General features: G+C 47.2%; 1 protein-coding gene across 1 annotated transcript; it reads left to right on the plus strand.

Annotated features, from left to right (window-relative positions):
* Positions 1 to 9121: 9121 nt before the first annotated feature.
* LOC123083035 (uncharacterized) lies at positions 9122 to 11903 on the plus strand. Its single transcript, XM_044505192.1, has 2 exons — positions 9122 to 9441; positions 10470 to 11903. Exon 2 carries the CDS (start codon positions 10840 to 10842, stop codon positions 11647 to 11649), a length of 810 nt encoding a protein of 269 aa, XP_044361127.1. The 5' UTR covers positions 9122 to 9441; positions 10470 to 10839; the 3' UTR covers positions 11650 to 11903.
* Positions 11904 to 15197: the final 3294 nt, after the last annotated feature.

Here is a 15197-nt window from a genome sequence, read left to right on the forward strand (position 1 = left end):
GAGAGATTTTGATGTAATAATCTGGCATGGTGAAACAAGTGTCCTTTGTGTATAAGTAGTACGACAATATTATTTATCACATGGTATATCGTTGATAGAGTTGCAACTCTCATTGCTGGTTAGGAACCGTCGTTCGATTTCATTCCAACAGCTGCCGTGCTTTATTCAATTTTGTGTATTCGCCTTGCGATATCATCTAAAACCAGCGCCGTACCGATCGCTTGCAATATGAAAAGCGCTGAGGTAGAACACATGGGCCTCCAAACATGCAGGGTGGGCCTGCGGCCCAATGTCCAGAACTGTGAGCCTGTTTGAGTATTATATTCTAAACTGAACCCCCATAAAAAAGCTGAACCCCCATAATGCCCGTGCGTTGCACGTAACATCAAGATGCATTTGTATGAGTATTTTATCTTGTGATAGAAAAGGATGAACGAGGGAAGGCATTATTTGCAAATGTGGAGAGGTGTGTGGGTACCTTTTTGCAAAATTGCCATAGTTTCCTTCCTATCCGTCAAATATAAATTGGACGGCCTATACTGCAGGATGGAAGGCACACCATCATCACCAACTCGTCTATACTGTATTAAAAACAACTCTGTTTTTTATAATTATATATGTTATATATATTCCCCTTGATTTTTCTTATGTATAAAGTTGTGACATCAAAGATTTGTATATTTCTTTATAGAGGGAGTATCTCTCTGTCAAAAAAATATTTATGTGTAACTAATTACTCCTGTCTTTCTACTTCCTTTCGCTGATATGTGGGGCAACCGGCAATGGGGTCCACGTGCCATATGCACAAATGAGAGTGCACAACTGCACGGTACACACACCCCGGTCATAGCGCCGTAGTAATGCCCAATGAGCCGTCAAATCACAACCCCCCCCCCCTTTCCAGCTTTAGCAGTAAGCTGGATGGACGAAGCGGCAATATTTCACTAGGCCTGAATCCCCTTCTCCCTTGTCTGCTTTTTCAGAGAAAACCCCCTCTCGGTGATTGCATTGGGATTTCTCATGGAGAACCAGGTACGAATTCTTCATCCATCCCCGATAAATCCAAGTCCCTTGGTCGCAGGTAATCCTAGGATGGCAGCCGCCGCCATTGATGCATTTTTCTTCCTACTGAATCTAGTGTGGTTCATTTGCAGTGCCCAAAGTGCGAGGACCCTACAGGTTTCTGCGCCCTCGGCGAGACGCCACACTTGTTCCTTCTCATCCTAACACAGGATTTGAAAACACGCACAGTATGTTCCTAGAGTCCTCTTTTCTATTCGGGAGGGTGTGGTTTTTTTGAACATGCTGTCGACTAATTTGGAAATTTGGATTGCTATATTTGGATAAATGGTACTACTAGTACGATGGTCAACACTGACGTGAAGGAGGAAGTTATTTCTAGATTTGGATAGGGAATACATTGTGTTTTCATATTATTTTTCCTGCAGTGCATTATTTGCTCTGCCAGAACACATGTACTCAAGATGCTCGGCCTTGCCATAGCTGAATGCACTAGTTTAATGGTCACAATGAAGACAAGCCATGGATATAAGTTCCGAGTTGGGTTCATGAACCAAGAAGATCAGTGCTTTTTTATGGCCGAACTTGGATAAACTTTCTCAAGTGTTACAGACTGAAAGTTGGCGCACGAATGTTGATGGAAATAGCAGAACCTGGTCTCATCTTCACTGCAATCTTCCACCCCGACGTCGTTCCAATTGTTCATCCATGTTAGTTTTGTATCTGGTTCTTGCTTGTTGCCTCGATTATTTCTTAATCCACCTATTCTGTCTAACTGATCACAATTTACCTTTAGAAGTAGCAACGAATCTCTCACGAAGATGCTACTTCTAACTAATATTTTCTTATAATTGGTGGCACGTGTAGGTTTTTTCAGAGTTAAGCAGGTTGCTCGTTTGTTATTCTGTAATAACTCGGCTGTTACTGATGGCACTGAAGTTGAGTGGGATGACATCCACAAGTTCCTACGCTTTATTGATCGTCTTGAGGTCCTCGTGGGGCGTTTCAATGGAGGAAGGCCACGTGGGATATGTGTGCCACTGCTGCACTCGTTGAACAGGTCCAACTGTGTCGAGAAACTTATGGTACAAGCTGTTTTCTATTATATATGTTGTTAATAAACTATTGCTTATACACAGTTTTACAGTTGTGGTCTTCTTGAAACAGAAACTGCCCAGTTCTATTGTTCCTATACAGATGCCTGACCATGGTCGGGTCAGACTTGCGCTTGGTCACAACGTGATGTTTATGTCGACCTACTCCATTCCCCTTGGAGGTGAAAATATACTTATTCATGGGTGGTCTCAAATAATGAAGGCCCGTCCATCTTGGAGAATAGGACAGAAGATTATGTTCATGCTTTTCCATGGCTCTAAAGCTAATATCCTGTTTATTGACCATATTGCGAGATGAAGCCGCTTTCAGAAGGTTGTGGATGCGCGGGGTGGCGCCTGGGCCTTGTCCTGGGGCTTGGCGGCCTCACCCTTGGTTAACTGTAGGCAAAGTAGCATTGTTCGAGGCATGCTTTGTATGGTTGAACCTGTATAAGTACTCATACTGCTTTCAGCTTTGGTTGTTAAGTGCCCCTGCTGGTTTTAGTTAAGTTTGTTAAGTACTCCTGCTGCTTTTACAATCTGTCGTGTTTATTCAATCCTGTCTTCCTCTAGCCACCAAAACCAAACCAGCGCCGGCAGGGCCGCCTGCTTCCGCCTCCCATGGCTGGCTACGCCTCAGCGCACACATCACCTCCCCACCGTCTCCTAAATCGTTAACGCCGACGTCCTCCGCGTGCTTTGGTGATGTCGCCGCCGTGCCGCCCTCTCGCGTTCTCAACATGTTCAACAAACAACAGGAATCGACAGAAGTACGTGCAGAGGATGATAGTAGGGGCCCACCATGTCAGCGTATGGAAAAATAAAATGCTTCCTCCTAGTGTTTTCCTGACATCTGGGACCCACGACATTCTGAGCGTATATAGTCAATAGACAAGAGAGCAACACAAGATCGGCTGACACCTGGGACGTAGCTGCTCGAGCAGTATTTTTTTTGTTATTGTTGAGACTTAGTAGGGTTTGAACTTGGCTGTGGCCCGTCTAGCCCAGGCTTATATTTTATGTTCACCATGTGACCAGCCCAGCTATTTTTTCTTTCTGAAAATGAGCCCAGTTTATTTTTCCTGAAGAATACCCAATCCAGACCTACTTATTTTTCTACGCCCTGATGGGCTGCAACTCTTTCAAGACGCCTGCAAATCTTGAAACTAATATGAAATGTGTTGTAAATATAAAAACAGATGACAAGTTGGCAATTACTTTATAATTTCTGAATTTTTTCACATTTTCAGATTCCTATTTCACTGGGCATTAACCTAATTTAAATATATCTTCAAAGTATTTTAAATCTGGCTCGACATTTCGGTATTAAAAATAGTTCGGAACCCACAGAAATATGCGAACTTGGCCGTGGCCAACCAAAAAAAATGACTGCAATAAATTGCATAAGAAGTTGCAATGAGCTATATATAAATTATTAAAAAAAGAGGGAGTGGTCCGACTTGTGGGCCTGTTAAGTTGACGCGTATGCAAGATTTTATTAGTTATTATATACGTCAACAAACGATTCTAGCAGACGTAACCGTTGGATGTTAATCCAACGACCCTCGTGTTTCTTCAGTCTCTGATCTTGCTCCAGCCGCCAAAGCAGCGCCGGCGGGACTGCCTGCTCCCGCCTCCCGTGGCCGGCTGTGCTGCCATGCAGGCCTCAACGCCCCCTACTACTCCCACCGCTGGCCAGGGCATCCTCTGCTCACCCACACCCCCTGTTATTCTACGATGACGACAGCCTCACACCCCAGCCGAACCAGTGAACCCTCATACTCCTCTCCGCGTGGGCTTCCACTGTCGCATCTTTCCCGGCTCTGTGTCATCCCCTTCCTAGGCCTCGCCTTCGTCCACCGCTGTGGTGCTCTCGGCGCGGCGTGGTGAATGTGGTCAACGACCGACTTCCATCGGAAGAGTACTATACGTGGAGAGGCTGATAGCTGGGTCCACGGCAGCCGCAAGGAAGTGCCTCCTTATTACGCGGAAAATAATTATTCCTCCACCTGACAACAGGGACCCACCGGATGGGCCACCAGTATTTCGTGAAAAAACATTTCCCCCTAACTGTTGGGACCCACAGGACGGGCCACCGTATTTTGCGAAAAAAACGTTCCCCCCCGCTGTCAGCTCAGACCCACCGGAAGTGCCTCCTTATTACCCCCTGCTAGCTGGGACCCACCTTTGTGGGAGGCTGACTTGTGGGCCTACTAAGTTGACTAGGATGGAGGCCTTTGTCAACTTTAGTCAATATGAATGATTCTAACTCCAGTGACCGTACGATGTCCATCCAATGGCCGTAGTGCTTCTTCAACCTCTGGTCTTCTTGCTCCAGCCTCCCAAAGCAGCGCCGGTAGTGCCGCATGCTCCTGCCTCCCGTGGCCAGCTGTGATGCCGTGGAGGCCTCACCGCCCCTACTACTCCCACCGCTGGCCAGGCCATCCCTCTACTCACCCACACCCCCTGTTATTCTGTGATGACGGCAGCCTCACACCGCAGCCGAACCAGTGAAACCTCATACTCCTCTATGTGTGGGAATCCACTGCCGCGTCTTCTCCGGCTCTGCGTCATCCCCTTCCTACGCCTCACCGTCGTCCACCGCCCTGGTGCTCTCGGCGCAGCGTGGTCAACGTGGTCAAGGAACGACTTCCATCGGACATGGACTGTACGTGGAGAGGCTGACAACTGTGTCCACGGCCGCAGCAAAGAAGTGCCTCCTTATTACGCGGAAAATAATGATTCCTCCACCTGACAGCAGGAACCCACTGGACGAGCCACCGTATTTCGCGAAAAAAATGTTTTCCCCTTGACTGGTGGGACCCACCAGCTACATCTTCGCACGCAAGGAAGTTTGTCCGGGCAAAAAAAACGATTCGCCCCCCTGACTGCTGGGACCCACCAGCTACATCTTCGCACACAAGGAAGTGCCTAACAGTCGGGAACCACCTGGTCGAAGCGTACGTAGCATTGTCATTCTGGTCGCAAACGTGTACGTACATACTGGTGGATGTAGAGGCGCGCACGTGTCGTAGTGGAGGCGCGCATGTAGCATGTACACGTATTTACAACGGCTAGTGTGCAAGAAATAAAATACGACCATATACGTACATACGGGCGGGGTCTCGAACGCCTACTCGCGCATACGTACGGCCATGGCTCGTGTACATGGCTGGGTCAGAACGGAGAAACAGCGTCGTCGTCGTGTTCATGGGGAGCCAACCGGCTGGGTTGGAACGGAATGCGTCATCGTGTTCATTGGGAGGGCTTGGACGGAACAGGTGATGGAAATGAGGCCTAGCGTACCGCAGAACGGAGGAAACGGACTTGTGTTCGACCGGCCACGTTCGAATCTTGTTCATCGGGAGGGGTCTGACATACCGCAAAATGGAGGAACGGACTTGTGTTGGACCTCCTATGGTCGAAACGGGGTCTTGTTGATCGGGAGGGATGTGGCGTACCGCAAAACGGACGAAACGGACTTGTGTTGGAGCGCTACGGTCGAAATGGGGTCCTGTTCATCGGGAGGGGTGTGGCGTACCGCAAAACGGGACTCCACGGGATACTGTTCATCTCCACCGTCGACCTCCTCCAGCCTCCACGGGCTACTGTTCATACACCGTCGACCTCCTCTAGCTTCCACCTGCGACTGTTCATCCACGACTCCTGTTCATCCAGCCTCCACCGTGCAGTACTCCACCGGCTACTGTTCAACCACCCCTCTCCACGAGCTCCTGTTCAACCACCCCTCCACGGGCTACTGTTCATCCACCCCTCGACCGTCTACTGTTCATCCACCCCTCCACGGGGTCGTCCTGTTCATCCAGCCCTCCACGGGGTCCTGTTCATGCAGCCCCAACCGGCTCGATCGATAGGGGTCCTGTTCATCCATAGGTAATGCCACAGGGTCCTGTTCATCCACCCCCAGCGCTCACTGTCCATCCACCCCCCCCCCCCCCCCCGCAACGCTCACTGTTCATCCAGAGGCAGCATCGATCAGCTTCAGTTAGCAGCAGTAGCGAAGGAATCGCTCGATCGGGTTCAGTTAACAGCCATCGATCGATCGCTCGGGTTCAGTAATGCGTAGCGCGCAGTGCAATCGATCGGCTTCAGTTAGAGCCAACGCCTCGCACACACGCGCGTAAGTGTACGAGAGAAACGCACATCGCTCGGCCCCCGACCACCCACTGTAACCGGGAACTCACCGAAATTTTCCTCGCCCTCGCTTCTACCACGGTTTTTTCCGTCATGGACGGCCCAAAGAATGTCATGCAACTGCGTCTCCGGCCCGCCTAGGACGAAAAGCCCATTTTCTTTCATGATTTTTTATCATAGAAGTAGGAGCCCACCACATCTATGATGATACCGGGTTTTGTCACAGTTATCGTCATAGAAGTGTCATAAGTATGACAATTTTTTTTTTCGTTCGGCCCAATATGTCACGGATGTGTATTTTTTTTGTAGTGTCAGCGCGTGCCCCGGCGACGAAGAAGACGGAGGATGGTTGGAGAAGAACGAGCCGACGCTCCTCGTCCCGATCTAAGGCGGCTGCATGGTGGTCGAGTTGAGCGGGAGAGAGAGAAGGGCAGCGAGCGAGGCCGGAAGAAACCTGGCGGAGGAGGAGCTAGAGGCGGCGGCGCCTAACATGGCGGTGGCATGATCTAGGGTTTTGCGGAAGCGGAGGACGTAGCCAGGTCTTATACCATGTAAAACAATGATTTAGGGTGAAACCAGCTCAACCCTCTAGGGGTGACTTATCTCATATATATAATGGGTGTGTTACAATTGATACAATATACGTACACAAATACAGAAGCTATACATAGTCTAACATGGTATTATAACGTGGCACTGAAGTCAACCCTAGGAAGATCATGGCCATCGAAGATATGCAACTATGTAAGACAATCTGTGAAGCGCAGAGGTAAACTTCTACATTGCAGCCTTTAGTAAGCGAGGGCTCCCTTTCTTCGTGTTAGGGCATTTCCAACGGCAACCCGTAAATTTTCCCTCGCATCTGTACGCGGACATAGATGGGGGAGGACGCCATCCAACTGTAGCCGCATACATCCGGCCTTCCTCCTTTTTTTCAAGTCCGCACGATCAAATAGCCACATGCTAAGGGTACAGACGTTCAAATAGCCGCATGCAGTACTAGTTCAAATTTGAAAAAGTTCGAATATTACATCCCAACGTTCTTGTCCCCTTTCACCTCCCACTGATGCTCATCAGATCTCCCTTTTGCTGCTCGTGAGCTGGTCGATGCTGAATTTGTTGATGCATTTGAATAAACTCTTCAAATGTGGCTGCATTTTGGTCCGGAAGTTGGATAGAAATTGGATAGGATCACCCATGTTCTCAAATTCCAGAGCTGCAGCAGCATTGTCACCCTCATCCTCGATGATCATGTTGTGCATGATTACACATCATGTCATCACCTCCCACAAGGTCTCTAGATCCCATTGTTTTGCAGGTCCATGAACAACTGCAAACGGGCCTGCAGAACTCCAAATGCCCTCTCGACATGCTTTCTAGCTGCTTCTTGTCTTTGGGCAAAGTGAGCCTTTTTTGGCCAACTGGGTTTGAGATGATGCTGACAAAGGTAGCCCACGGAGGATATATATCATCGATCAGATATTAGCCCATCTTGTACTCATGTCCATTGACAGTATAGTGGCAAGGAGGAGCTTTTCCTTCAGTCAACCTCGCAAACAAACGGCGATCGTTGCAGCATATTAATGTCATTGTGAGACCCGGGTATGCCAAAGAAAGCGTGCCAAATCCAAAACTCCTATGATGCTACTGCTTCAAGAATGATGGTGTGCTTCTTAACATGACCCCGATATTTGCCCTTGTAAAGCATTTAGGCAGTTCTTCCATTTCCAATGCATGTAGTCAAGAGATCCAAGCAAACCTAGCCACCCTCTTACTTCTGAGGTTGCCAAGAGCCTCTTGGTGTCTGCCATAGTTGGTTCTCTCAGGTAATGAGGTCTGAACACCTCGACCACGACAGTTGCAAACCTGACCTTGGCATCTCCGCATGTGCTCTCAGACATCCGTAGGTACTCGCCCCACGAATCAGCGGCATGCGGCCGTGCACTTTTGGTAACCAGAGAAGCCAATCGTTCCATTTAGTCCTTCCTCAGGATGAAGTAGTCATCATAGGACCAGATGCCATGGTACAAACGATCGAAGACAGTCTTGCGCATCCGAAAATGCCGGCAAAAATGGTCAACGGATAGTGCATCAAGGCAAAGTAGTCGGCCATCAGTGTCAAATACACGCGCGCCTGTTGCGGTTGAGCACTTGATGACCCTTGAAATTGAGAACATGCTCCTCCGCACGCTCCGTGTCTTCAAGGACCGCCTGCATCATCGCCGTCTCATCAGAGTACTCCTCCTGTCAGACGACTCAACATACTGGTCGTGTATGTACTCCAAATCGGAATACATTGCTATTGCCGGGCATGGTGCGAATAGCAGTAGAGGATGGTACCTGGCGGGGCGCGGTCGGAGGACAGGGGTTGAACGGAGACAGAGGAGAAGCGGCGGGGAGCCCTGCTTGAGCACCGCGCCGGAAGTGACGAAGACACATAGTTCCGGCAGGGATGTGGCGTGGTGGCCGGGGTGGTGGAGCGGCGGCGAAGGCAAGAGAGAAAGAAGGAAGGGGAGAAAATGAGGAGGATGGAGTCGCGGGGTCCGGGAAGGGTTTTTGGTGGGTCATGGGTGTCGGATCCGTATGTTTCATATGTCCGGACTCTCGCAAACCTCCTTCATTTTTCTCTGATTTGCGAAAGAAAACACGTTGGATGGTTCCCGCGGTCCGGACAACACGATCTAAACGGATGCGGGCGGTTTACAGTCTGCTTTGGAGATGCCCTTAGTATGGCAAGGTAACAAGTCCCACATGGACAAAAGAAGTGGATGCATCATATTAAAACCGAAAGATGTGTCCTCCAACTCGCCAATTATGGTCGCATAAAGCGTGAACAATCCCTCACTTGTTCTGTTGTTCACACGCCCACGGCTGCAAACAGTGCGTGAGAGAGAGAAAGAGGACCAGCTCTTTCCCTTGCCCACCCACGGCTAAGATTGCGAACCCTACCCTAGCTCCTCGCTGACGTGAGCCGCGCCGCCGACCACACTGCCACTGCCGGCCGCCGATTCCGCCCCGGCCCCCCGCCGACCCAGGCCGCGGTACCGTAGCTCCTCGCTGATGTGAGTCTTGCCGGAGATTCCCGACAGAGCTGCCGCCACCCGGCTGCCGGCGGCCGACTCCGTTCCGGGCCCTCCTCCTCTCCCCCTCTCGCACTAGGTGCTCGTTAGCGGTGAGCTCCTCCGATTGCGCAATGTCTACCTTAGGGGTTAGCTCGTTGGTTGAGCAGATGGATCATTGCGGTGCCTGACCAACACTGTTTCAGTGGATCTATCATCTGTCCATTGGTACCGCAGAATTTACCCCTAAAGATTCGCCTGTTCTTGAAAAAAAAAAGGGAAAAATGACACCTCTTCTGCAGATTGCTACTTGACCAACCCAAAATTGCTTTTTAGTTAGTAGATCTTCTGTTGTTTACAATTTTATACGAATTTTATACCGCATCACTGCTTCAGCGTGTTCTTCAGGAAGGAAATGACGCCTCTTTTGCAAGTTGCTACTTTAATTACCTAATCGAAATCTGTTTTCTTTTAGTTGATCTAGGCTTGGAAATTCAGTTAATCTCATGTAAAAATAGCAAATATGCAGTAATATACATTGCTCTGATGTGAAGCCATTCGTTCAGTATGCACTTAATAAGATGCCACATCTTTTTCTGCATAATTTTAATACTTAATAGAATGCCCTCAGACCTTAATCTATATTAATAGAAAAAAATGAAAATGGAGTGTGTGTGCGATGTTGACGGGGTCACTTATGTTGGGCAGCTTGTTATGCTCTGCTGCTGTTAGTGTTTCTAGTCTAGTAATAAGGTGGCAACCGAAGGATATTCTTTTCTGTTGTAGTCATGCACCTCGGCAACTAAAAAAACCACACAGCATACTGTCTAAGCTTAGTTGCAGTTACTACTTGGTCCTTAGTTCCTTACTGCAGCTGTTGTTACCAAGTGCAAGAAACATATATATGTAGTGCGAGGTTAGGCGGATTGTTAAATGTAGTAGCACTACTTTGTTTCTGTCTGGTGGGTTGATGGTTTCCCCTGCATCTTCATATTCTCATTTCACTCTGAACTCCTTCAGTTTTTCACAAAATTTAGCTGATGGCCTTTGGTCTTAGAATACTACAATAAGCACATGTGCTGTTAGTTGTTGTATCTTTTTTAACTCTGTTTAACCACGAATCCTCTGTTTTGTCTTGTAGACTTGCATGATGGAGGCTGCACAGGGTCGACCTTGGTCGGATCTTCAGCCAGAACTCTTGGGCCTTGTCCTCTGCCGCCTCCCCTCCCTAGCTGACCGTGTTCGTCTGAGGGCAGTCTGTCACCCATGGCGCTCTAATAGTCTGCAACAACCGCTTCCCCTCCCATTCCCGTGGCTCACCCTCCCTAATGGTACTTTTTTCAGCATCCCAGGTGGTGAGGTTCACCGCATGCCTGTACCAAATGGTAGTAGTTGCCATGGCTCAATTGATAACTGGCTCTTCCTCATTCACAGTGATGATGAGTACACATTGATGAACCCGTTCTCCAACAGCATGTTGGAGCTTCCCAACCTTGCCACAGTTTGGCAGCATGAGGTTTTACTACCAATCTAATCCTGAACAATTTTTGTACAAGTTGGTAGCACCCTCGCCACTAGATTCATCACCAGATTCACTTGTTGCGGCATTGATCATTGGTGATGGGAATATGAAAAGACTTTGTGTGAGCCAGCCATCAATTGTCACTTGCTCGTTCAGATTCAACATGCGACCATTACCGGACCTATTGGATGTTGCATTCTTGGATGGAAAGTTGTACGTGTTATCAGGCAGTGGCAAGCTCTTCATCCTTGAGTTCTGCAAGAATCTTGCTAGCAATTCAAACATCAAATCCATAATTGACGATTATGTTGATTTTCTTCATGTGCCAGAATGCTTTCCGAGAGAGGAGATGTATGTGCTCAAGTTCTATCTAGTTGAATGTGGTGGTGGACTGTTGGTGGTGAAACGATTTATTCGTGTCATGGGCCCTTTTGTCATGGCCAGGGACAATCCCTTTGGAAACACCCAGACTGTTGGATTTGATGTCCTCAAGGCAGACCTGCACTCTAACCCTTGCCAGTGGAGAAGGATCAGTGAGTTGGGTGGACATGCTCTCTTTGTTGGCCAGCATGGCTCCAAGTCTCTGCCTGCTACAGAATGCTGTGGATCCCAAGAGGATTGCATCTACTTCGTTTTTGACTATCCGCGTACAGAGTTTTCTCCGAATCCATGTCACGACTGTGGTGTGTACAACATGCGGAATGGGAGCGTCACGCCGTTGATGTCTGAGACTGCAGCACCTGCACATCATGCCGGCCAGTGGCGTTCGACGTGGGTTTTCCATGCTGCAGCTGTGTGACCAATCCAGCAGGGTTTGCTCCTCAAACTTGCTGCTGAAGCTTTGTGATCAACCCAGCCTGGGCGCTGCCCATCTTTATCCTAGTGATATGTTATCATGCAGACTAAAGTTCTTAATTTGTATGATGATCAACCCAGCCTGGGTCTGGTTATCTTTATCCTAGTGATATGTTATGCATGGTCTAGTTATGAACTTTTAATTAGTATGATGGTGTCCACTTCAAATCTTATGAATTAATCTCAATGGGATGTATTTCGATGTGCAACTTTATCCTTGTCTGAGTGATGTGTGTTAAGCTATAGCATATGTACTTGCATAAACTCTCTCTGCAGGTAAACAAACTTGGGTGTCCCACTAACCACTGAATCCTGATAGTTGCCGCTGGGGGTACTGAGTTTTGCTCACAGCTATGGTCATGTTTGGATTGCTTCGAACTCCTATGCAAAGGCAACTTTCAAGTCTCTTTGAATCCTTGCAGAGATGGAATCATGCCATTGGTGCGTATGATTCATGTCAATGACCGCCATCACTTGGACATCAACCTTTAGCACACAGAAATGTAAACCATTTTTCTTCTGTTCTCTCTCGCACCCCTACCTGTTGTCAAGCAAGATGATGCGAACTGTATCGCTACATCCTGTGTAGATGTGGTTCTTCCACACATTATAATCGACTCGATGCCATTGCTGATGGAAGAGAGCTACTCATCAACCTCTTCTGGAACTATGTACTCTCTGAAGATATTAGTAACCATGAGTATAAAGTGCTTTTTATCAGCCTTCCAGTTGTCTTGACTGTATCGAACAATCTGCACATTCTGTATTCTCACCTCATATATACTGCAGTAAGAAATGCATGCATTTATTCAGCTAGGTAACTGTTGGCATGATGCAAGAATATTTTTCGGGGATACCAGTCTTCCAGCCATCAGTTTATACACTAAAATCACAATACGAGAAAAGATAGAAGAATATGCTAGACATTATGAGAAAACACAATGCATCTTACTAGTATAGATCCACCACTCCCGGCACAAAAACAGGACGGTCTTCGAAGCGCTACGCAACCAAACTTGGATCAGCGATCTTGAACACAGTGATGTCAACCAGCTACTGTCGGAGTTCCTGTGGCTGCACCGAAGAATTCGAGAGGCAAACATCCTGCTAAACAAAGAAGAAAGGGACCAAATTAGGTGGAACCTGGAAGCAAAAGGAGGGTACACAGCAAGCTCTGCCTACAAAATGCATTTTTAGGACCGGCATACTTCAGAGTTTGATAGCATCATATGGAAAGCTTGGGCTCCAGGGAAGATCAAGATGTTTTTTTGGCTGCTGCAAGACCGAGTCTGGTCCAACGATAGACTCCAGCGCCGGGGCTGGCCAAATGGCTATTTCTGCCAGCTCTGCCATAGAAACCTTGAAACAAGCAAGCACATTTTGTGGGAATGCCCCAAGGCATGGGGCATGTGGCAACAGGTGGCATCATGGGGCAGCTGCTCCACCTTCACGCTGACGGATGAGTGGCGCCAGAAGAAGCCACTGATGATCATCAAAGAAATCATCAACAGGGCAGCGCCAAGCGAGCGAAAAGGAACAAAAACCATGCTCCTCAAAGCATGCTGGGAGATGTGGCAAGAACGGAATAGAAGCACTTTCCAAAACAAAATAGCCTCCACCTCTGACATTGTGAGAGAATTGAGAAACTCTCTCGAGCTATGGAGACTTGCTGGAGCGATCTGTATTGAGAGCCCCTTCGGGGAACCACCGAAAGATTTTTGGCTTTTAGAGGCCTCTTTCCTATTTTCTCTCTGTTTTCTTCCTTGGTCCCTGACCGTCAGACATCATTTTGTTATCACCATGTTCTCCCTGCTATGAATCAATGAAATAGCCAGCAATTGTTGGACATTTTCAAAAACATAACCTGGTCCCACCAGCCTTTCCGCGCACCATTGGCGGCTCAACCTCACCTCTCCGGCTATGAAAACCTGCACAAGTATTTTCAACCCCTTGGATATATTAATTAAGGTATTGTACTTGCACAAATAAGGTTAAAGGAAACAAGAAGATAAGTAGTTCGAATTTGGAAAATACAAACTATCGCAGAAAAAAGTGCAATACTTGTAAGGTGTAGTTCAAGCTACTTAATTTGGTGGTGAAGTCAGTCATTGAGTTTCCAACCACAATGATGAAGTCAGTCATTGAGTTTCCAACCAATAAATGTCACACATAATCAATAATTGAATAACTCAAATATATAATGTTTCTCCTTGATACCGGATTTCTCGGGTGAATGAATTGGCAACTTAGCACTATCAAATACAAAATGTACGCATGTGAAGAGGTGGCTCCACACAACAAGTAATTTGTAGAGTTGTGCTTGATGTGTTAAAAAGAGAGTTGTGCATGGAAGCATGCTCATTTTGCATAGCACAAAAAAATCAGTGGTTGATGAATTTAAATAGTATCTTAGAAATATCATGAGATCAATAAGCTACGTGATATATTAATAGAATTTAACAACATTATTCATTACAATGGAGTTGCCCATGCAACATGTACTAGAAAACCTCACAAAAATGCAAAATGTCTGGCCCTAAAGTAGCAGGCCATCCTTTATAAATAAATTAGAACCGATATATTTTCATAAGGTTTTTTTTCTTATAGTTTGACTTATTCCTCTTTTCATATCTTTACCTTTGATAATGATTTTATTTCTTTACACTAGTAGAAAAAGGGTCAAATGTGAAGCACATTAGTGCCGGTTTGATTTTGACCCGGCACTAATGTGTCCATTAGTGCCGGTTCCAACGGCTAGTCGGCCGCTCTCAATAGTACCGGTTCGTGGCAAACCTTTAGCACCTGTTCGTTCCATGAACCGGTACTAAAGTGAGTGGTGGCAAGATGTTGTCAGTCTGGGGCCCCTCCAGCACCTTTAGTACCCGGTACTAAAGGTCGTCCTACATAAACCCTTCGTCCACCCGAGCTCGCTCTGTTCTTCCCCTTTCCCCTCTCCTCCTCTGTTCTTCCCATCTTCCTCGAGCTCATCACACATTTTGCCCAAAATTTGTCAAGATTTGAAGGCCCCCATCCATTCAAATGATCACAAAGGTTAGCAACTTTGTCCTTTCATCTCTCATTGCTAGATTAGCTCTTGCAATGCTTTGTATAGTGATTAATTTGTGAGTTTAGTAATTTGGGAGGAATTATATGTGCTAGTACTTGATTTATATGCAATTTGAGGTCAAAAATAACACTTAGTTTGCATATGTAGGCGTGGTTTACTTAGTGCCTTCTAAATCTCCGTCGTAACCACCGTCGATCGCCCGCACCGTCCCGTCGCCGGCACCACCTTGTGGTGAGGCTCTTTTTCATGAATGTTTTACATTAGCAAATTGATGTTTGTGTGATTTCGATATATAGTTACTCATATAATTATCTTACCCGTACGTTGTTTGTTATACATAGTCCCATGGGTTTGATATCCGTCCCCGTCGGCCCTCGTCTTTGTTATGATTCGGATGTGGTATATTCTCTTTTAAAACTAGTTGT

The sequence above is a fragment of the Triticum aestivum genome, chromosome 4A, assembly GCF_018294505.1.
Source record: "Triticum aestivum cultivar Chinese Spring chromosome 4A, IWGSC CS RefSeq v2.1, whole genome shotgun sequence".
Taxonomy (NCBI): domain Eukaryota; kingdom Viridiplantae; phylum Streptophyta; class Magnoliopsida; order Poales; family Poaceae; genus Triticum; species Triticum aestivum.

Excerpts from the sequence above, each read along its gene's own strand:
- LOC123083035 (XM_044505192.1), top strand. The coding sequence starts at position 10,840 with ATGAGGTTTTACTACCAATCTAATCCTGAACAATTTTTGTACAAGTTG.